Source organism: Hypanus sabinus, chromosome 17 (genome assembly GCF_030144855.1).
Source record: "Hypanus sabinus isolate sHypSab1 chromosome 17, sHypSab1.hap1, whole genome shotgun sequence".
Classification (NCBI taxonomy): Eukaryota; Metazoa; Chordata; class Chondrichthyes; order Myliobatiformes; family Dasyatidae; genus Hypanus; species Hypanus sabinus.
This window is the reverse complement of record NC_082722.1, coordinates 14,389,757-14,413,410: the sequence shown is the minus strand read 5'-3', so window position 1 is coordinate 14,413,410 and position 23,654 is coordinate 14,389,757. Positions and strand designations below refer to the sequence as shown.

Genomic DNA, 23,654 nt, shown 5'->3' with positions numbered 1-23,654 from the left:
TGAATGGTTAGACAACCATGAGAGACCATGTGGCCTGCTCCTATGATTTCCTTGTGTTCTGGTACAAGCTGGAATCATTTAAGGTACATTTTAAATTGAGTCACCCCAAATCAACTGAATCTATCAAGAAAAGTAAATTTTAATAAATATAGAGACACAAGGGACTGCAAATACATGAATGTATAGCAACAAACAAAATGCTGATCCTAATGAAGGGTCTCAGTCTGAATCGGCTGAATTTGAATTGTTCATTTCCCTCCACAGATTTTGTCTGAGGTGCTGCATTCTTCCAGATGAAGGGTATCAACCCAAAACGTGCACAGCCCATTTTCTTCAGCAGATGTTGCCTGATGCACCGAGTTCCTGCAGCATCATGTTTATTGATAACTATGTATCTTTTACAATTGGATATCACTGCACTTTTACCAGAATTTACATCAAATCCTCCAGGAAATGGGTATTTTATTGCCAGGTTATTATTATTTTATTCAGGTTACCTTTTTGTCAACTACTTTTTTTTCTCTTAATGCTTTTCAAGGATCATAGAATTAGAATTGTAGAATTGTTACACTGCAGATGGACTAGTTAGCCCTCAATACTCAAGGTGATCTACACAAAACTGACTTCCTTCTTTCCTCAACTAAAACTGCCATTGCATCTCAATTTACTTATTACATGAAAACAAAGTTATAACACAAGACAAGCAAACAGCTCATCTGTCACCTCCTTATGCTAAATATTCGAGTGAATGACCTCGGTAACATACTCAATATTTCACACAAATAACACTGAAATATTTACATGAGATAAGCTCACATAAATGTACAAAACCAGCTTATTTCTGTTCAGGTGAATAAAAGATGTTGGTTACTGGGCAAAATCTCAAGTATTGTTCTCAATATACTTCCATTTGTGTGGCATGCAATAAAATTCAATTGCAAAGTCAGGTCTATCTTTATAGCTGGGAAGGTAAAGTTAAACACAGATTCATCAGGTTGCGCTGAATAGCAGCTGATTAGAGTGCATCAGATACATAAACTTGAATGTTAGTCCTTCACTACCCACTTAGCAAGAAGTCTTGAAATGAAGTATCTATATTTGTTGTTGCACAGCAGCACACTCAGATTCTCACCATTTCAAATAGACGCCTCAGAAGGAATCGTATTCGTACTTTTGCAGATCTTGGGAAATTCATCTGGTAACAGAGTGTTGGTGCAAATAAAAAATAGTAGAGATCTAAAAAGAGTCACAAAAAATAACATTTCATTAACTAGTGATAACAATTGAAGTTATATTACAACTGAATATAGTTTTTCTTCATTCTCTTTTGAGTACTACAGTACTATATGACAAATTGAGAAATGTACATTTAATAAAATCAATTTACACTGTGATAAATATACCAACTTTGCAGCAAAAAATTTGTTTGCAGTATTAATGAAAGTAATAACTCAAATACTAACATAACAAAAAGCAATAAATATTTTATGCAAATTAAAAGAGCGAAAAGAGTAAGTGCCAGGCCTGTTAGAAGAACATCAAGTATTCTAAAATTACCTTTTATGTGATGAGTTTTGACCTCATATTTGCTACAACGATGATGAGGAGAATGGATTTAAAATTTAAGGCTTCCTCAGGAAGGTTAAGTTGGCATTAGTTTTGTATGAGATGATGACAATTACAGCAATTACAGCCATACTTCAGAAAAATATTTCTTTTTAAGAAATATCTCAATGTACCCCCTTTCTCTTGGTATGAGCTTTTCTTGTCTTTATTCCAGTAGCACTATGCTGATAACTTACTTGAAACAATATTACTTCAAATACATTCTACTTAGAGTGTACAGCTCTTTGAGGAACAAATTACTGGTTGAAATTAGCTCCAAGCTCAGCAGTGGGTCCTGTAAAACCCTTCACAAAGATTGTCTAGCTCCACAAACAATAAACATTGACACGTAGTAAATAAAAGCCCTAAGTAGTACATGGCACTAGAGTTTTCCTCATGTACTTGACAGCCTTAACAAGGGATTAATGCTGTCAAACACATAAAGAAACTCTAAAACCATGTGTCATATCCGGCAAAACATTGCCAATTGAAAATAGCATTTGAGGGTCCAGGAAGAGGAGCAAATTATCCTACAACATGAGGTTCTGAAGCGGAACACAGATTTGGGTAACAGGAGTAACTAGGGTACACCAATTCAACATCCACAGCCCTGTCTCCTAACTGAGCAGAGGCAATAGACATGGTTTCACAACAGCCTACAAAATCACAATATAAACCAAGATATTCTCTCCAGCACTGGGGCCCAAGCTACACTCAGCCAGACTATGTACCACATTGTTCACAAGGCTATGACCAGACTTCCAAAATAAAGAGTTATCTGACTCTGGAGATTTCCATGAAGACTGAGGAAACGTCTGAAGGATATATCCAAGGCTTCCATGAGGAAAGCAATATATCCACTTTCTCCCTCTAGATATACCTAATTTTCACAAGAATAGAGGTAGAAATAATTCCACTTAATTCAAAACTACTTTGTACATTCTATGTGTAGCTTCCACAGAATGCCAAACATATCAGAAGAATGCTTAATAAAAATAAGTAAGGGTTAAGTTTCAAGATAAAAAGTTATTTCTATCACCTTTTTCTTGATCTCATCATTCTTCATTGGGAAGCAGCTTTTAGCTAAAATTCCAACTTACTGCTGAAAACAAAATCTAAATCAATATAAATTAAAAACTGGGAATTGGTAAATAAGTTAAACCACTCCTCTTTTCTATAACAGTAAATTACATTGCAGTCTTCACAAAAGAAAAAAAAAACTTCTACCTCTTACTGTCAGGTTGTCTGGATAATTAACTATTTCATCTACATTGTTCCGATTACCACTGGTTTCACCATTTCCAAATACACATGACATAATGCCTGTAAAAGATGCATAAAGTTAATATCACAATATAACAAACAAATATGAAACAACAATTATATGAAACTATTTGCAACTATTTAATATAGATATACCTGGTTGTTTCATGGCTGTTCTTAGACCTAGAGGTCCCCATTCTTCACGAAGCCACCTATTCACCTCGTGATAAGAGTACAACTTCATGAAGATAGTGCTGTGCACGGTTAATACCATTCCTGATCCAACTGCATCAATAAGTAACCCAAAAGGGAGAAGAAAAACGCAATGATAAAGTGAGTAATTTTCTAATTAGTTATTTCAGTATTCTGTGCATGTGATTTGACATGTTAAATTCTACTACTCACTCCCACATCATTATATTAATTTCATTAATTCAAATAAGATGGGATCAAGAAAGAATTTTCAACCATGACAAATGCCTGTGTTTATGTATTTTTATCTAAGACCAAATGAAACATTAGTAGACACAGAAATAAAGAAAACCACATGGATGAAGCAATTCCTGATGATCAGTTTTGGTCTAAAATGTTGACTGTTTACTCTTTTCCATAGATGCTGCCAGGCCTGCTGAGTTCCTCCAGTATTTCGTGTGTCTTACCTTGATTTCCCACATCTGCATATTTTATCTTGTTACTGAATGGGGCAATTGCTGGAAACACCATTTGTGGCTGGTGTAAAGCTGAGGACCAGTATAAAGTGCATCCAGCTTCTCAGCTAAATAGCTTATGGAATACTCGACAAAATCCCTGGAGTCAATGATGAGTGAAGAGGCAGGTTGAGACCATAAGGCATAGGAGCAGGATTAGGCCTTTCAGCCCATTGTCTGCTTTGCCATTGTGGTGGTGTGGCTCTGTTGGTAAGAGATGGAATTGCATCTTTAGAAAGAAGTGACATCGAGTCAGAGTATGTCGAACCTTTGTGGGTGGAGTTAAGAAACTGCAAGGGTAAAAAAAACATTATGGGAATCATATACAGGCCTCCAAATAGCAGCCAAGATTTGGGGTTGAGATTGCAGAGGGAGCTGGAAAGGGCCTGTTATAAGGGTAATGTCACATTAGGTGCTACGTTTTGGTAGGACTAATCAAAATAGGACATACAGGGTAAATGGTAGGGCATTGAAGAATGCAGTAGAACAGAGTGATCTAGGAATAATAGTGCATAGTTCCCTGAAGGTGGAATCTCATGTGGATAGGGTGGTGAAGAAAGCTTTTGGTATGCTGGCCTTTATAAATCAGAGCATTGAGTATAGGAGTTGGGATGTAATGTTAAAATTGTACAAGGCATTGGTAAGACTGAATTTGGAGTATTGTGTACAGTTCTGGTCACCGAATTTTAGGAAAAATGTCAACAAAATAGAGAGAGTACAGAGGAGATTCACTAGAATGTTACCTGGGTTTCAGCACCTAAGTTACAGGGAAAGATTGAACAAGTTAGGTCTTTATTCCTTGGAGCGTAGAAAGTTGAGGGGGGACTTGATAGAGGAATTTAAAATTATGAGGGGGATAAATAGAGTTGACGTGGATAGGCTTTTCCCATTGAGAGTAGGGGAGATTCAAATAAGAGGACATGAGTTGAGAGTTAAGGGGCAAAAGTTTAGGGGTAACACGAGGGGGAGCTTCTTTACTCAGAGAGTAGTGGCTGTGTGGAACGAGCTTCCAGTAGAAGTGGTAGAGGCAGGTTCAGTATTGTCATTTAAAAAAAAATTGGATAGGTATACGGACAGGAAAGGAATGGAGGGATGTGGGCTGAGTGCAAGTTGGTGGGACTAGGTGAGAGTAAGCGTTCAACACGGACTAGAAGGGATGAGATGCCCTGTTTCCATGCTGTAGTTGTTTTATGTTTATATGCAAGGGGATTGAGAAAATAAGTAGGTGTCTGATTGGAAGAGAGTGAATTTGTTGAATGCCCACCAGATGGCTTTTTAGAGCAGCTTGTGCTCGAGCCCACTAGGGGAAAGGCTATTTTAGATTGGGTGTTGTGTAATAACCCAGTTCTTATTAGTCAGCTTAACGTAAAGGAACCCTTAGGAAGCAGTGATCATAACATGATTGAATTTATGGTGCAGTTTGAGAGTAAGATAAAGGGGATAAAGGGAATTACAGAGACATAAGAGAGGAGCTTCCCCAGGTGGATAAGAGGGGATACCAATGGGGATGACAGCAGAACAGAGATGACTCGAGTTTCTAGGAGTAGTTCACAAGGCACAGGATAGATAAGTTCCATAGAAGAACAAGTTCTCAAATGGCAGGGCTAGGCAACCGTGGCTGACAAGGGAAGTTAAGGACTGCACAAAAGCCGAGGAAAGGGCACACAAGATAGCAAAAGTGAGAGGGAAGTTGGATGATGGGAAGCTTTTAAAATCCAAAAAAAGGCAACTAAAAAAAAGTTATAAAAAGAGAAAAGATTAAATACAAGTTCAAGCTAACTGATAATATAAAGCAGGATACTGTACGTTATAAAGAGTAAAAGGGAGGTGAGAAGGTAGTAATGGCGCAAAGATATGCAGATGAACTTAGTAAATACTTTGCTTCAGTCTTTACTGTGGAAGACACTAGTTGTATGCCAGAGGTCTGTGAGTATCAGGGAGCAGGAGTGAGTGCCATCGCTATTACAAAGGAAAAAGTGTGAAGCAAACTGAAAGGTGGATAAGTCACCTGGACCAGATGGACTACATCCCAGAGTCTTGAAGGAGATTGCAGAAGTGATAAAGGATGCATTGGTCATGATCTTTCAAGAATCACTTGATTCTAGCATGATTCCGGAGGACTGGAAAATTGCAAATATCTTTAAGAAGGCAAAAGAGAGCAAATTATAGTCCAGTTAGCCTAACCTCAGTGGTTGGGAAAGTGTTGAAATCCACTACTAAGGATGAGGTTTCAGGGTACTTGGAGACTGATGATAAAATAAGTCAGTCAGCATGGTTTCTGTAAAAGGAAATCCTGCCTTACAAATTTGTTAGAATTCTTCGAGGAAGTAACAAGCAGGATGGACAAAGGAGCCATTTACTTAGATTTTCAGAAGGAATTTGATAAAGTGCCTCACATGAGGCTGCTTAACAAGATAAAATCCTATGGTGTTACAGCAAATATATTGACATGGATAGAGGAGGCAGCAAGTGGGAATAAAGGGGCCTTTTCTGGTTGGTTGCCAGAAACTAGTGGTGTTCCTCAGGAGTCAGTATAGAGATTGCTACTTTTCACATTGTTTGTGAATGATTTAGGTAGTGGAGTTGATGGCTTTGTGGCAAAGGTTGCAGATGATATCATGATCGGTGGAGGGGTAAGTAGTGCTGAGGAAGCAATGCAATTGCAGGAGTTAGACAAACTCCTGCAAAATGGACAAAAAAGTGGAAGATGGAATACAGTGTTGGGAAATGTGTGAAAATGCATTTTGGTAAAAGGAACAACAGTGCAGACTACTATCTAAATGGGGAGAAAATTCAAACATCAGTGGTACAAAGGAACTTGAGAGTCCTTGTACAAGACTTACAGAAGGTTAATTCACAGGTTGAATCAGTGGTAAAGAAGGCATATGCAATGTTGCCATTTATTTCAAGGGGAATAGAATAGATGAGCGACTTCTTTAAGTTGGTACACTGGTGCATATTAGAAGACTCAGCAGCCAGTCTAGTATGTCACTGTTATCAGAAACTTTATCTGTATATGTATAGAGGACTACATTCCAAAGAGGTCAATCCAGGTGTTACCAAATGAGGAATCATGGATGATCTGAGCCATCTAATCCATACTTAAATCCAGAACTGCAGCATTCAAAACAGGTAACCCTGATCTATACAAGAAATCAAGATACGACCTTCATAAAAATATCAGAGATACGAAGAGACAATACCAGTCCAAAATCAAGACTAAGACCAGCTGTTAGGAGTGGTAGTTCCTGTATGCTCTATCAGATTACAAAATGAAGTCAGGAACCATTGTTGACAACAGTGCATCTCTTCCCTTTACTATGCCATTTTTAAATAAAAGGATACTGGAATATCATCACCCATGCTGATTGCCTTCAATGCACTTGAACCCAGAGTCACTACTACACGACATCAGAACAGTCTTCCTGACAGTGAACATGTGGAAAACATCTGGCCCAGATGATGTCCCCAATCATGCCCTTAAATCCTGTGTAGATCAGCTGGCAAGGGTATTTGCAGATATTTTTAGCCTCTCCCTGCCTCCATCTGAGGTTCCCATCTGCTTTAAGAAGACCACTGTTGTCCCAGTACATTAGAAAAACAAGGTAAAGAGCGGGTCAAAGTAAATTTATTATCAAAGTACATTTATGTCACCATATACAATCCGGAGATTTATTTTTTTGTGGGCATTCACAGTAAATACAAAGAAACACAATAGAATCCATGCACAACCGCAGACAAGATAGACAAAAAACCAATGTGCAAAATATAATGAACTGTAAATACAAAAGAAGAAAATAACGATAACAAATAAAACAGCAATAAACATTGAGAACATGAACTGAAATGTCCTTGAAAATGAGTCCACAGTTCACTTTCATTTCAGTGTTGGGGCAAATGAAGTTATCCCCTCTGATGGATGAGGGGAATAACTGTTCCTCAACCTGTTGGTATAGGTTCTGAGGCTCCTGTACCTCCTTCCTGATGATAGCAGCAAGAAGAGAGCATTGCCAGGATGGTGGTGGTCCTGCATGGTTTCCTCAAGGGAAAATCTTACCTCACAAATCCTTGAAGAAATAATAACCATGATAGACAAATGAGAGTCAGTGGATGTTGTGTACTTGGATTTTCAGAAGGCTTTTGACAAGGTGCCACACATGAGGCTGCCTGTATGTATGCAGGGAGAAGCAATAGAGCCTGTCAAGTATCTTTGATAGTTGTGTAGCGATGGTCATGGTTATTTGAGCCACTAATGAGACAGGAGACATGCTGACAGTATTCAGGTAAAATACTCCAGAGGGTGGCCTGTATGAAGATGAATTTTACCAGCTATAATGAAGAGAGCACGGTATCCCATTTCAAGCCTGTTGAACATAGCTATATTCAGTGAGTTCAGCCTTTACTTCTGCCTGGCTGCCATCAAGAAAGTAACCGAACTCCCATGGCAGGTAGCATGGATGGCATTTCACTGTTAAATATTCCAGGTTAAGTGACTAGAAACTCACAAGGATCATCACGTCTGAGCACCATTAAGAGTTGATTAGGAAACAGACCCTCTGCCTCTCGCTTTGCCCAAGATGCCATATGATCTAACCAAAAAACTGAGAAGCCCTGAGTTTGTATGTGTAGTCAGGTGGAATGGGTGTAAGCCATGTTTCAATGAAATAGAGCACACAACTGTCTCTCAGTTCCCTTTCATAGGTCAGTTTCACCATTAGTTCAACAACTCTGCTCTCAATTGCCTGGATATTAGCTGGTAATATACTTGCTTGTAGTCATATACTGCCCTAGCTGCCCTTCTTGAACAATGGAACAACATTAGCCACCCTCCAGTCTTCAATAACTTTGACGGTGGCTGATAATCAAGCAAATAACTCTAAAGGACCTCTGCGATTTCTTCTCAGGCCTCCCATATGGTCAAGGGTGTACTTGGTCAGGCCCTGGGGATTTGCCCACCTTAATTCTCGTCAGGGCTTCAAACACCTCTTTCCTTGTATGATGCCAAGACCTCACTACTTAATACACTAATTTCTTTGGGACCCAAGATGTTGCCCTTGCTAAACACAGAAGAAACAAACATCAAAAATCACAACCATCTTCTGTGGTTCCACACATAGGTGATCTTGATGGTCTTACCATCAGGACCTACCTGGACAGTACCTGAGGAGGAAGGTAAAACCGCACAGGCGTGGGTGACATCAGCAGCGAGCGCGGAGTTTAAAAAGAGGACCACATTTAGGAGCGGGCAGCGTAGTGCAAGGGAGCAGAGTGCTGGGCTTTGGCTCAGCAGGCTTCGGCGCAAGGGGACTTAGGTGAGAGGAAATCAGTGAGCCTGAGTACGTGCTTGCTGAGGTAAAACAAAAGGTAAGGTCAGTAGGTACTTTTTTCATTTATTCTGACTAATCTGGGATCAAGTAATGGGGGAGACAGTTAGAGCAGTGGTGTGCTCCATATGCAGTATGTGGGAGGTCAGGGTCAACACAGTTGTCCCTGATGACCTCACCTGCAAAAGGTGCATCCAGCAGCAGCTCCTATCAGACCGAGTTAGGGAATTGGAGCAGGAGCTGGATGAACTACGGATCATTCAGGAGGCAGAGGCAGAGATAGATAAGAGTTATCGGGAGGTAGTCACACCAAAAAGACAGGAGGTAGGCAAATGGGTGACAGTCAAGAGAGGCAGGGGGAGCAGACAGAGAGAGCAGAGCACCCCTGTGGCCGTTCCCATCAACAATAAATATACCATTTTGGATACTGTTGGTGGGGATGACCTACCAGGAACAAGTTGCAGTGGTCTTGTCTCTGGCACTGAGGTTGGACCCTCAACTAGGAAGGGGAGGAGGGAAGAGAAGAGAGCGGTAGTGATAGGGGATTCTATAGTCGGGGGGCGGATAGGAGATTTTGTGGGGAAGATCGGGAGTCTCAGATGGTATGTTGCCTCCCTGGTGCCGGGATCCAGGACATCTCAGATCGGGTGCAGGTTATTCTCGAGAGGGAGGGCAAGAACCCAGATGTTGTGGTCCATGTAGGGACCAACGATGTGGTTAGGATGAGTGAGGTGGTCCTGCGTAGTGAGTTCAGGTCGTCAGGTGCGAAGCTGAAGGGCAGGACCTCCAGGGTAACAACCTTAGGATTGCTACCCGTGCCACTTACGAGTGAGGCAAGGAACAGAAGGATTATACAGATTAATATGTGGCTGAGAGGATGATGCAGGAGGGAGGGCTTCAGGTTTTTAGATAATTGGGCTTTGATAATTGGGAAGGTGGGATCTGTTCCGGCAGGACGGTTTACACCTGAACTGGAGTGGTACTAACATTCTTGCAGGAAAGTTCGCTAGTGCTTCTCGGGGGGGGGGGGGGGGTTAAACTAAATTTGCAGGGGGCAGGGAACCAGAATGAACGAGAGGATAGCGAGATGAAGAATAAAGGACAGGTGGGGACTACACGGTTCTGGAATATTAAGTGTGTAGTAGAGAAAGGTGAGGCGGAACAAGTGATAAGGAGGACACATGTACAGAGGGATGGTCTGACGGAACATGGAGTTAAATGTATAGAAAGAATAAGTAAATTTAGGAAGGACAACAAAATTCAAGGGGCGTATAGCCCAATGGGAGTTCGGGGAGCTGGGTTAAGCACAATAGGCAGTGATTTAAACAGAGAGAGGAGAAATGGGCTAAAAATTCTATATCTGAATGCACTAAGTGTCAGAAATAAGGCAGATGAGCTTGAAGCTCAGGTGCAAATGGGTAACTTTGATGTTGTTGGGATAATGGAGACATGGCTGCAGAGAGATCAGACCTGGGAAATGAATGTACAAGGGTATACGTGCTATCGTAGGGACAGAAATGTGGGCAGAAGGGGTGGGGTGGCCGTGTTGGTGAGGAATGAGATTCAGTCCTTTGCAAGGGGGGGACACAGGATAAGGAGAAGTAGAGTCTGTGTGGATAGAACTGAGGAACAGTAAGGGCAAAAAGACCCTAATGGATGTTGTCTACAGGCCACCAAACAGTAGCATGGATATTGGGTACAAGTTGAATAGGGAGTTAACATTGGCATGTGGCAAAGGTAATGTCGCAGTAGTTATGGGGGATTTCAACATGCAGGTGAATTGGGAGAATCAGGTTGGTTCTGGACCCCAGGATAGAGTGTTTGTAGACTGCCTACGGGATGCATTCTTGGAACAGCTTGTACGAGAGCAGACCAGGGACAAGGCTATTCTGGATTTAGTCTTGTGTAATGAACAGGATTTGATAAGCAATCTTGAAGTAAAGGAGCCGTTAGGAGGTAGTGACCATAATATGATAAGTTTTTATCTGCAATTTGAGAAGGATAAGGGCAGATCGGAGGTGTCAGTGTTGCAGTTGAACAGGAGAGACTATGGAGCCATGAGGGAGGAGCTGGCCAAAGTTAACTGGACGGATATCCTAACAGAAAAGACAGTGGCAGGTATTCTTGGGAAAAATGCACAAGGTGCAAAATCAGTTCATCCCCCGGAGAAGGAAGGATTCAAAGGGGGGAAAAGGGGCCACAGTGTTGACAAAGGAAATTAGAGATTGCATAGCATTAAAAAAAAGGAAGTATGACAGAGCTAAGGTGAGTGGGAGGACAGATGATTGGGAAATTTTTAAGGAACAACAGAACTTAACTAAAAAGGCAATACGGGGAGAAAAAATGAGGTACGAACGCAAGCTAGCCAGGATATAAAGGAGGACAGCAAAAGCTTTTTTAGGTATGTGAAGAGAAAGAAGACAGTTAAGAACAATGTTGGGCCCTTGAAGAATGAATTGGGTGAAATTGTTATGGGAAACAGAGAAATGGCAGAAGAATTTAATAAATACTTTAGATCTGTCTTCACTAGGGAAGACACATGCAATCTCCCAGATGTATGGATGGGCCAAGGACATAGGGTAACAGAGGAAATGAAACAGATTGACATTAGGAAGGAAATGGTGATGAGTAGACTGATGGGACTGAAGGCTGACAAATCCCCAGGTCCAGATGGTCTGCATCCTAGGGTACTAAAGGAGGTGGCCCTGGAAATTGCGGATGCATTGGTAATCATTTTCCAATGTTCCTTAGATTCAGGATCAGTTCCTGAGGATTGGAGAATGGCTAATGTTATCCCACTTTTTAAGAAAGGAGGGAGGGAGAAAACAGAGAACTATCATCCTGTCAGCCTAACATCAGTAGTGGGGAAGATGCTAGAGTCCATTATTAAAGATAGTGACATATCTAGATAGCAGTGATAGGATTGGGCCGAGCCAACATGGATTTACCAAGGGCAAATCATGCTTGACTAATCTATTGGAGTTTTTCGAGGATGTAACCAGGAAGTTAGACAAGGGAGATCCAGTGGATGTAGTGTATCTCGATTTTCAGAAGGCATTTTATAAGGTCCCACATTGGAGATTGGTGGGTAAAATCAGAGCTCATGGCATTGGGGGGAAGATATTGACATGGATAGAAAACTGGTTGGCAGATAGAAAGCAAAGGCAAACGGTGAATGGGTGTTTCTCGGAATGGCAGGTGGTGACTAGTGGGGTGCCACAGGGCTCGGTATTGGGACCACAGCTGTTTTCGATTTACATCAACAATTTAGATGAAGGCATTGAGAATAACATCAGCAAGTTTGCTGATGATACTAAGCTGGGTGGCAGTGTGACATGTGATGAGGATGTTAGGAGAATTCAGGGTGACTTGGATAGGCTGAGTGAGTGGGCAGATACTTGGCAGATGACGTTTAATGTGAATAAGTGTGAGGTTATCCACTTTGGGAGTAAGAACAGGAAGGCAGATTATTATCTGAACGGTGTAGAGTTGAGTAAGGGAGAAATACAAAGAGATCTAGGAGTCCTTGTTCATCAGTCACTGAAGGTGAATGAGCAAGTGCAGCAGGTAGTGAAGAAGGCTAATGGAATGTTGGCCTTTATTACAAAGGGAATTGAGTACAAGAGCAAGGAAGTCCTTTTGCATTTGTACAGGGCCCTGGTGAGACCACACCTGGAGTATTGTGTACAGTTTTGGTCTCCAGGATTAAGGAAGGACATCCTGGCTGTAGAGGAAGTGCAGCGTAAATTCACGAGGTTAATTCCTGGGATGTCCGGACTGTCTTACGCAGAGAGGTTAGAGAGACTGGGCTTGTACACGCTGGAATTAAGGAGATTGAGAGGGGATCTGATTGCAACATATAAGATTATTAAGGGATTGGACAAGATAGAGGCAAGAAATATGTTCCAGATGCTGGCAGAGTCCAGTACCAGAGGGCATGGTTTGAGAATAAGGGGTAGGTCATTTAGGACAGAGTTAAGGAAAAACTTCTTCTCCCAGAGAGTTGTGGGGGTCTGGAATGCACTGCCTCGGAAGGTAGTGGAGGCCAATTCTCTGGATGCTTTGAAGAAGGAGCTAGATAGGTATCTTGTGGATAGGGGAATCAAGGGATATGGGGACAAGGCAGGAACCGGGTATTGATAGTAGATGATCAGTCATGATCTCAGGATGGCGGTGCAGGCTCGAAGGGCCGAATGGTCTACTTCTGCACCTATTGTCTATTGTCTTTAACAGGACCTAGTTTCTCTCATCACCTTTTAACTGAAGAACTTCTTGAGATTATCTTTAATCCCACCTGCCAAATCCATTTTATAACCTTATTTTCTCCTTCTGATTTCTCCCTCAAGCCTAGTCTTTTACTTTCTGTATTCATCTAGAGTTTCATTCATACCCAACAGCCTAAACAAGATCCATCCTTACCAAAGCCTCAACATTTCGTCAGCTAGGGTTCTAACTTGGCCTATCTTCTAAATATACCTCTTTGGAATTTCTCTCGATGCAATCTACAGCATTTAACTAAAATGAACTCCTTCCTCAGCAAGGACCTGAACCCACTAAAATTTGCCTATATCCACAATAGGTCTATGACAGACATAATCTCAATGGCTTTTCAAACGGCCATGGATCACCTGGACAATAGAAACTCCTATGTCAGGATGCTGTTCGTTGACTATAGCTCAAAGTTTAACACCACCATTCCCACAGTCCTGATCAATAAGCTACAGAACCTTTGCCTCTATACCTCCCTCAGCAATTGTGTCGTCAACCTCCAAACCAGAGGACCAGAATTGGTGGTGAGGAAGGCAAATGCCTTCATTTCAAGAGGTCTAGAATACAAGAGCAAGGATGTGATACTGAGGCTTTATAAGGCACTGGTGAGACCCCACCTTGCGTAGTTCTGGGCCCCTCATCTTAGAAAAGATGTGCTGGCATTGGAGAGCATCCTGAGGAGGTTCACAAGGATGATTCCAGTAATGAAAGGGTTATCATACGAGGAAAGTTTAATGGCTCTAGGTCTGTACTCACTGGAATTCAGAAAGATGAGGGGGGATCTCACTGAAACCTTTAGAATACTGAAAGGCCTAGACAGAGTAGTTGTGGAAAGGATGTTTTCTCAATGTGTAAGAGTCTAGAACAAGAGGGATACAGGGTGTCTCAGGATAGAGAGACACCCTTTCAAAACAGAGATGCAGAGAAATTTCTTTAGCCAAGGGGTGATGAATTTGTGGAATTTGTTACCACATGCAGCTGTGGAGACCAGATCGTGGGGTGCATTTAAGGCAAAGATTAATAGGTTCTTGATAGGTCATGACATCAAAGGCTACAGGGAGAAGGCTGAGAACTGGGGTTGAGGAGGAGAGAAAAAAAACGATCAGCCACGATTGAATGGCAGAGCAAACTTGATGTGCCAGATGGCCTAATTCTGCTCCTATGTCTTATGGTCTTTACAAACCATACAGCAGTGTGTAGTGAGATTTGTTGCAAGTAGAGGCTGATAGCACAAAATTGCAGTCAACTCGATGAGTTGCAATGTAAAAAGGGGACAAAGTCAAACAGCTGATGAATACAGGACTGAAGGTATTATATTTAAATGTACGCAGTATACAGAATAAGGTAGATGAACTTTTAGAATAGCTAGAGGTTGGCATGCATGACATTGAATATCATTAAATCATGCTGAAAGAACATTATAGCATGGAGCTTAATGTCCAAGGATACAGACTGTATTAAAAGGACAGGTAGATAGGCAGAGAGGGTGGGGTGGCTCTGTTGGTAGAAAATGAAATCAAATCATTAGAAAGAGGTGACATAGGATCGAAAGGTGTAGAGTCATTGTGGGTAGAAACTGCAAGGGTGAAAAGACCCTAATGGGAGTGATATACACATCTCTGTACTGTAGGAAAGATGTGGTCTACAAATTACAATGTGAAGTAGAAAATGCATGTGGAAAGGGCAATGTTATGATAGTCATGGGGGATTTCAATATGCAGGTACATTGGGAAAATCAGGTTGGTGCTGGGAGAATCAGTGGGAATTTGTAGAATGCCTACAACCAGCTCATGGTTGAGCCCACTAAGTGATCAGCTATTCTGGATTGGGTGTTGTGGAATGAGATGGAACTGATTAGAGAGCTAAAGGTAAAGGAACCCTGAGACAGTGATCATAACATAATAAAATTCACCCTGCTAAAGTCAGATGTATTAGTATTACAGATGAATAAAAGGGAATTAGAGAGGCATAAAAGAGGAGCCAGACAAACTTGATTGGAAAGGGACACCAGTAGGAATGATGGCAAGGCAGCAGTGCCTGCAGTTTCAGGGAACAACTTGGAAAGCACAGGATAGATACATCCCAAAGTAGAAATTATATTCTAAAGACCGGATGATGTAATCATGGCTGACAAGAGATATCAAAGTCAACATAAAAGTCAAAGAAAGGCCACATACGTAATACAGCAAAAATTAGTGGGAAGTTAGAGAATTAAGAAGCTTTTAAAAACCAACAGAAGGCAACTAAAATGTCATAAAGAAGGAGAAGATGGAATACAAAGGCAAGCTAACCAATAATATTAAATAGGATACCAAAAGTTTCTTCAGATGCCTAAAATGTAAAAGAGAGGTGAGAGAAGGTATCAAACTGCTATAACTTGATGCTAGAGAGGTATTAGTGAGGGTCAAGGACATGGCAGATGAACTGAACAAGTTTTTTGCATCAGTCTTCACTGTGGAAGACACTAGCAGTATGTCAGAAATTCAAGAGTATCAGGAGGCAGAAATGAATGAAGTTGCAATTACTAGGGAAAAGGTGCTTGGGAAACTGAAAAGTCTGAAGGTTGATAAGACACCTGACCAGTTGGTCTACACTCCAGGGTTCTGAAAGAGGGGCTGAAGAGATTGCGGAGACATTAGTAATTATCTTTCAAGAATCACTAGATTCTGGCATGGTTCCAGGGGACTGAAAAATTGCAACTCTCACTCTGCTCTTCAAAAAGGGAGAGAGGCAGAAGAAAGGAAATTAAAGAGCAGTTAGGGTGACCTCAGTGGTTGGGAAGATGTTGGAATTGATTGTCAAGGATATGGTTTCAGGGTACTCTGTGGCACATAACAAAATAGCCCAAAGTCAGCAAGGGAAAATCTTGCCCAACAAATCTGTTGCAATTCTTTGAAGATATAACAAGCAGGATAGACAAAGGAGAATTGGCAGATGTCGTGTCAGAAGGACTCTGACAAGGTGCCACACCAGGCTGCTTAACAAATTAAGATCCTATGGTATTACAGGAAAAATACTTGCATGGATAGAACACTGGCAGATTGGCAGGAGGCAAAGAGTGGGAATTTAGGGATCCTTTTCTGGTTGGCTGCTGGTGACTAGTAGTATTCCACAGAGGTTTGTTGGGACCAATTTGTTTCATGTTATATGTCAATGACTTGGATTCGGCACTGATAGCTTTGAGGCTACGTTTGCAGAAGGAGTGTTAAGGAAGCAGAGAAGCTGCAGAAGGACTTAGATCAGGAGAATGATCAAAGTAGTAGTAGATGGAATACAGTGCCAGAAAGTGAATGGTCATGCACTTTGGTAGAATAAATTAAAAAGTTGACTATTTTCTAAATGGAGAGAAAATCAGAGGTGCAAAAGGACTTGGGAGTCCTTGTGCAGGATTCTCTAAAGGTTAATTTTCAGGTTGAGTTGATGCCAAGTAAGGCATATCATAGCACAAAACTGCAGGCAATGGGATGAGTTGCAATGTAAAAAGGGGACAAAATCATTTCTAGAGGACTAAAATATAAAATCAATGATGTAATGCTGAGGCTTTATAAGGCACTGGTGAGGCCTCACTTGGAGTATTGTGAGCAGTTTTGTGCCCCTCGTCGAAGAAAGGATATACTGATATTGGAGAGGGTTTAAACGAGGTTCACAAAAATGATTCAGGGATTGAATAGCAAACACAAGGAAATCTGCAGATGCTGGAAATTCAAACAACACACACAAAATGCTGGTGGAACGCAGCAGGCCAGGCAGCATCTGTAGGGAGAAGCACTGTCGACGTTTCAGGCCGCGATCCTTCGTCAGGACTAACTGAAAGGAAAGATGGTAAGAGATTTGAAAGTAGGAGGGGGAGGGGGTAATGCGAAATTGTAGGAGAAGACCGGAGGGGGTGGGGTAAAGCTAAGAGCTGGAAAGGTGATTGGCAAAAGGGATACAGAGCTGGAGAAGGGAAAGGATCATGGGACAGGAGGCCTAAGGAGAAAGAAAGAGGAAGGGGAGCACCAGAGGGAGATGGAGAACAGGCAGAGTGATGGGAAGAAGGAGAAAAAAGAGGGGGGGAAAAAACTAAATATATCAGGGATGGGGTAAAAAGGAGAGGAAGGGCATTAACAGAAGTTAGAGAAGTCTTTCTTTCTCCTTAGGCCTCCCTTTCCATGATCCTTTCCCTTCTCCAGCTCTGTATCCCTTTTGCCAATCACCTTTCTGGCTCTCAGCTCCACCCCACCCCCTCCGGTCTTTTCCTATTATTTCGCATTTTTCCCTCCCACTTTCAAATCTCTTACTATCTTTTCTTTAGTCCTGACGAAGGGTCTCGGCCCGAAACGTTGACAGAGCTTCTCTCTATAGATGGGGCCTGGCCTGCTGCGTTCCACCAGCATTTTGTGTGTGTTGTCAGGCTTGTCACGTGAGGTGTGTTTGATGGCTCTGAGTCTGTACTCACTGGAATCAGATGAATGATGGGGGAATCTCATTAAAACCTATTGAATTTGAAAGTCCTTGATAGAGTGGACGTGGAAGCAATATTTCCTATGTTGGGAGACCAGAGAACACAGCCTCAGAATAGAAGGACATCCATTTAGAACGGAGATGAGGAGTAATTTCTTTAATCAGAGTGGTGAATCTGTGAAATTAATTGCCCCAGGCAGCTGTGGAGGCCAAGTCATTAAGTATATTTAAGTCAGAGGTTGATAGATTTTTGATTAGTCCAGGCATGAAGGGATACAGAGAGAAGGCAGGATTGGGGCTAAGAGGGAAAATTGAATCAGCCATGAAGAAATGGCCTAATGCTGCTTCTATATCTTATGGTCTTATGATGGATACTGCTTTCTTGCAACAGTGCTCGGTGAAGCGCATTAACTACAACCTACCAGACAACAACACACTTTATCTGTTCCTATATCTTATGGTTTATTTGCAGTGGTTGTAGAGGAAGTAGGAGGATGTAAGGGGTCATTCCTGACTGTGAATGTACATTCAATTATGTTTGATTGAAAAAGGAAATTAACCAGTGTTTCTTTCCAAAGTGTTGTGCTACGTGTTCTGCCATTTTTATCTGCCTAATAAGCATACTTACAGTGAACTTGAGCTGTGCATGTTCTCACACCCTTAACCACACCCTTGCATCTAGCAACACCCACACCATACACACAGCTGTATGTATCAGCCTTCGTTTTGGAATTAAAATGGAATCCATTGAGCCTCAGAAACTAATACTACAGATCCAAATCACTTTCAGTTCCTTGCTGCTGTAAAGCTCACAAAGTAAACAGAATACATGGTAATAATAGATACAATAAATCCTGCAATAAAACAAAGAAACATAGAAAATCTACAGCACAATACAGGCCCTTCGGCCCACAATGCTGTGCCGAACATGTACTTACTTAGAAATTATCTAAGGTTACCCATAGTCCTCTATTTTTCTAAGCCCTATGTACCTATCCAGGAGACTCTTAAAAGACCCTATCATATCCGCCTCCACCACCGTCGCCGGCAACCCATTCCACACACTCACCACTCTCTGCGTAAAAAACTTATCCCTGACATCTCCTCTGTATCTACTTCCAAGCATCTTAAAACTGTGCCCTCTCGTGCTAGCCATTTCAGCCCTGGGGAAAAGCCTCTGACTATCCACATGATCGATGTCTCTCATCATCTTATACACCTCTATCAGGTCACCTCTCATCCCCCGCCTTTCCAAGGAGGAAAGGCTGAGTTCACTCAATCTATTCTCAAAAGGCATGCTTCCCAAGTGGAAAACAACTGAATGATGCAAAGATCATAGTGCAATCAAAAGTAGTACAAAAAGAAATACTAAGGTGACAATAAGGGAATTAATAACAAAGACAGAATTAAGAGTCCAAGGACATGGGAACACCACCAGAAAAGGATTGTGAAAGATGTGATTAAGAAGCTGTTCTTAAGTCTTAATTATGTATCTTAAAATTCTCTGGCGCAAATTAATTCTGACTAATATCCTTAATGTCATTGTTGCAGTATGAAATGACTACCAGTTTTCTGGACAATTAACAGTCTGATAGATGTTAAATGTAGCAGGCATGGAGCACATGTTTATTATGAGAACACCATCTGTTCAAATCTAATCATCCAAAGAAAGATTGATATATAGTGCCCATTGCTTAATCCAGTTTCTGTCCTTTATCATTTTAAATTGATATATCTAATGCAAATTACCACAAAACAGGGAGACACTCAGAGGCAAATGACATTTTTTAATCCCTAGTTTAGAAGAGGAAGTGTTTTCTTTCTTAGACTAGTTTAAAAACACAAACATGACTAGGCTGTTATATGGCTAATTTGAGGATTCTAATTTGAGGACTCTGAGCCTCATATCCTGGAAAGGGTGTGTTGTCAATAGGAAGGGTCCAGAGCAGGTTTACGAGAATGATTCATGGAATTAAAGGGTTAATGTCTGTGGAACATTTGAAGGCTTGGGCCTGTACACAATGGAGTTTAGAAGAATGGTGGGGGGGGGGGGAATCTCTTTGAAACCTACCAAATATGGAAAAGCCCAGATTGAGTGGACGGAGAGGATGTTTACAATAGTTGTAGAATCTGGGACCAGCAGACACAGATAGAATGACATCCCTTTAGAACCAAGATGGGGTGGAATTTCTTTAGCCAGAGCGCAGTGAATTTGTGGAATTTATTACCATAGACACCTTGGAGGCCAAGTCATTGGATATATTTAAAAAGAAGTTTGATACAGCAGGTACTTAATTAGTAAATAACAAAGTTAATAGATGTCAAAGGAGAAGACAGAAGAATGGGGTTCACAAGTAAAATAAATCAGTTATAATCGAATGGTGGAGCAGAATCGAAAGGCCAAATGGCTTAATTCTGCTCCTATATCTCATGGTCTTATTTGTGATGGCTGATGCTTTACTCAGTCTCACTTTATTGCAATAACGTCATATCATTTGATTCCCTTAACATCTACAAATCTATTAATATCCGCCTTGAATACATTCAACAAAGCTGTCGATATTAGCATTGATTCTTGAAAGACACTGTTTGACAAATCTACTCAAATACTTTGAGGATGCCACTGGTAGAATGGACACAAGAGAACTAGCAAATGCAGTATATTTGGATTCTCAGAAAGATTTTGAAAAAGTCCCACACAAAAGGTTACATACAAAATTAAATCACATGGTATTGAATGTAAAGTATTAGAAGGAATTAAAATTACCTGTTAGACCAGGAAAGCAAGAATAAATGGGTCGTGGCATTTTCTAGGTAGCAAGCAGAAACTACCAGGGTACCATTGGGATCAAAGCATGGCCCTCAATCATTCATCTTATTATCAATAATATAGTTGAGGTTCCTTGTAAGCGGAACAAGTGCTACACCTGCCCTTACACTTCCTCCCTCAACACCATTCAGGGCCCCAGACAGACCTTCCAGGTGAGGCAACACTTCACCTGTGAGTCGGCTGGTGTGGTATACTGTGTCTGGTGCTACCTTTTATATATTGGTGAGACCAGACGCAAACTGGGAGACCATTTCGCTGAACACCTACGCTCTGTCCACCAGAGAAAGCAGGATCTCCCAGTGGCTGCCCATTTTAATTCCACGTCTGATTCCCATTCTGATATGTCTATCCATGGCCTCCTCTACTGTCAAGATGAAGCCACATTCACGTTGGAAGAACAAAACTTTATATTCCGTCTCGGTAGCCTCCAACCTGATGGCATGAACATTGACTTCTCCAACTTCCATTAATGCCCCTCCTCCCCTTCTTACCCCATCCCTTATTTATTATTCCCTCTGCCCCCTTTTTCCCTCTCTCTCTGCCCCTCCCACAATCACTCCTTGCCTGTTCTCCATCTCCCTCTGATGCTCCCCTCCCCCTTTCTTTCTCCCTAGGCCTCCCGTCCCATGATCCTTTCCCTTCTCCAGCTCTGTATCCCTTTCGCCAATCACCTTTCCAGCTCTTAGCTTCACCCCACCACCCCCAGTCTTCCCAATCAATTCGCATTTCCCACTCCCCCTCCTATTTTCTTACTATCTTTCCTTTCAGTTATGTCCTGACGAAGGGTCTCGGCCTGAAATATCGACAGTGCTTCTTCCTATAGATGCTGCCTGGCCTGCTGCGTTCCACCAGCATTTTGTGTGTGTATCAGCAATGATCCCTGGCACACCTCATTGATCACTTGAAAATTACCTGCTTAATTCTACTCCCTGTTTTGTGATTGTAAAGCATCCTCAATCCACACCAGCCATTCTTTCACATGAGTACTGGCTCTCTCACCATTTTTCCTCAATAATCACCATATACTTTAACACTACTCATGCTTCAGCTGTTCGATTGGCTAATAAGGTCTAAGATGCATTTAAGATATTTTGGGTTTCATCTATCAAGCTGTTGGGAAATTTATCTTCCACTCTACTGGTCCCTAACAATTGAAGCATATGAATTACTAGTCCAATGTTTCAAGAAATGATTGTCTCAAATGATCTTATAACTTAAGAAATGTTTGAATGTATAAAAACCACGCAGCACGTTTGCTCTGCATACAATTACTAAAAATAGATTGTGTCACATTCATTGATCTAATCTCCTTCTAAACCACCTCTGCATAGAATTAATTCATGATATTGTAAACATTTCTTAATTCCAACAGTAACTGAACCAGCAGTTTTCAAGATGTTCAGCTGGCCCAGAAAAACATTTGTCTCCTAAATTTGCTCAGGATATAAATATCATCTTGGAAAGTAAGATCTTTCTACAGCAAAGCTCTTCCTTTTCACTTGCAACTGAGTAAAGGAAATAAAGGATGTTACCACCTATAATGTTAGACACTGGCCCTGATACATTGCACAAGCTTACCTGGGATTTATTAAGATCATGCATCTGACAGACATTCACAAGAGAAAACTGGCACACAACTATTTTGTAATTATTTCAACAAATTACCTTAGAGACACCAAGAAATTCCACCACATGGCATGATTTAGTGATCATTTGGTTTCATTGCATTAGATCCTTTTGCTCATTAAAAGTGTAACAGCCACATATGAAAAAGTTGGTTTCGTTGGGTCATCTGTCTGAAGAGACACTGGCTTCCATTATCATCCAGCTATACCCTATTAAAGAGTTTCCTTACTGTAGTTTTCTTATTGTTGGTTGTCCTCCTACCAATGTTACTTTTATTCCATTGTAATATCACTGGTCATATTCTCCAGGTTCCCTATTGCCTGTGTAGGTTCCATGCACCATCCAAGCTCTTCACTATCCCAGGATACCCTATTTAACTTTCAACACTCACTCACCCCAACTTTCAATCAGTGATCTGACTAAATGCCACCACTACTCCAATTACTTGCTCTAAACTATCAGTTTTGATCTTTATAACAATTGACTAAGTTATAACTAACCTATCAAAGCAACCAGCTCCCTCCAGTTTGATACCTGACCAATCAATATGCCAATTACCAACCTCCAATCTCTGACATAATGGCCAGTTTCTAACCTGAATAATAAAACTTCAATGTTAGGAAGCCTCATAAAAAAACTGGCTCAGCACTCATTTAATACAGCTTTTCAGACTCTGCAATTTTGTGCCAAGATATTTTGTGGAAGTGTTTTATAGAACATTAAGGCACAGTACAGGCCCTTCAGCCCTCCATGTTGTGCCAACCCGTAAAATAAAAGTACTAAACCCACACTACCCCATAACCCTATTTTTCTTTCATCCATGTGCCTGTCCAAGAGGCTCTTAAATACCCCTAATGTTTTAGCCTCCACCACCATCCCTGGCAAGTCATTCCAGGCACTCACAACCCTCTGTGTAAAAAACTTACCCCTGATGTCTCCCCCAAACTTCCCTCCCTTAATTTTGTACATATGCCCTCTGGTGTTTGCTATTGGTGCCCTGGAAACAGGTACTGACTATCCACCCTATCTATGCCTCTCATAATCTTGTAGACCTCTATCAAGTCCCCTCTCATTCTTCTACACTCCAAAGAGAAAAGTCCCAGGCAACATCCTGGTAAATCTCCTCTGCACCCTCCTATAATGAGGTGACCAGAACTGAACACAAACCATGTTTTATGTTTTGTTAAGACATTTTTATTGCCTTTAAATCTGGAAGATGAACTGTTTATCTGCTTGATTACTGAAAATTCCATTACTTTGTCTAAGTACTGATACAATGGTGCAGATTATGTGCTGTGAGCATTTAATAGCACCCTTTTCATGATATCAATAGTTTCAGAGATAAAGTCAATGGTTGGAATGGTTGCAAGTAAAACTGACAGAAAGAAATAAGAGAAAATACAAAAATGAAAGAAATGAGACTAAACAAGAGAAAAAATGGGAAGGAGAGTGAGAAAAGTACAAGAAACAGGAGAGGAGGAATAAAAAATGATGAATTTTAAATCTCGGGAAAAAACTATTATAAAAAAGTTTCTAACCTGCAGTAGATGTTGTAAACAGTTTGAGCACAAATAGTGGTATAAACAG

The 23,654-nt window shown here is 41.2% G+C and overlaps 1 protein-coding gene across 1 annotated transcript in view; it reads right to left on the bottom strand.

The window, feature by feature from the left end:
* The window catches only part of LOC132407117 (diacylglycerol O-acyltransferase 1-like), a 112,633-nt gene that overhangs the window by 55,828 nt on the left and 33,151 nt on the right, over nt 1-23,654 (bottom strand). Inside the window, exons 6-8 of the mRNA XM_059993411.1 lie at nt 3,025-3,153; nt 2,833-2,928; nt 1,133-1,236 (exon numbers count right to left, since the gene is read on the bottom strand). Coding sequence (XP_059849394.1) covers nt 1,133-1,236; nt 2,833-2,928; nt 3,025-3,153 — 329 coding nt within the window. The remainder of the gene's footprint in view (nt 1-1,132; nt 1,237-2,832; nt 2,929-3,024; nt 3,154-23,654) is intronic.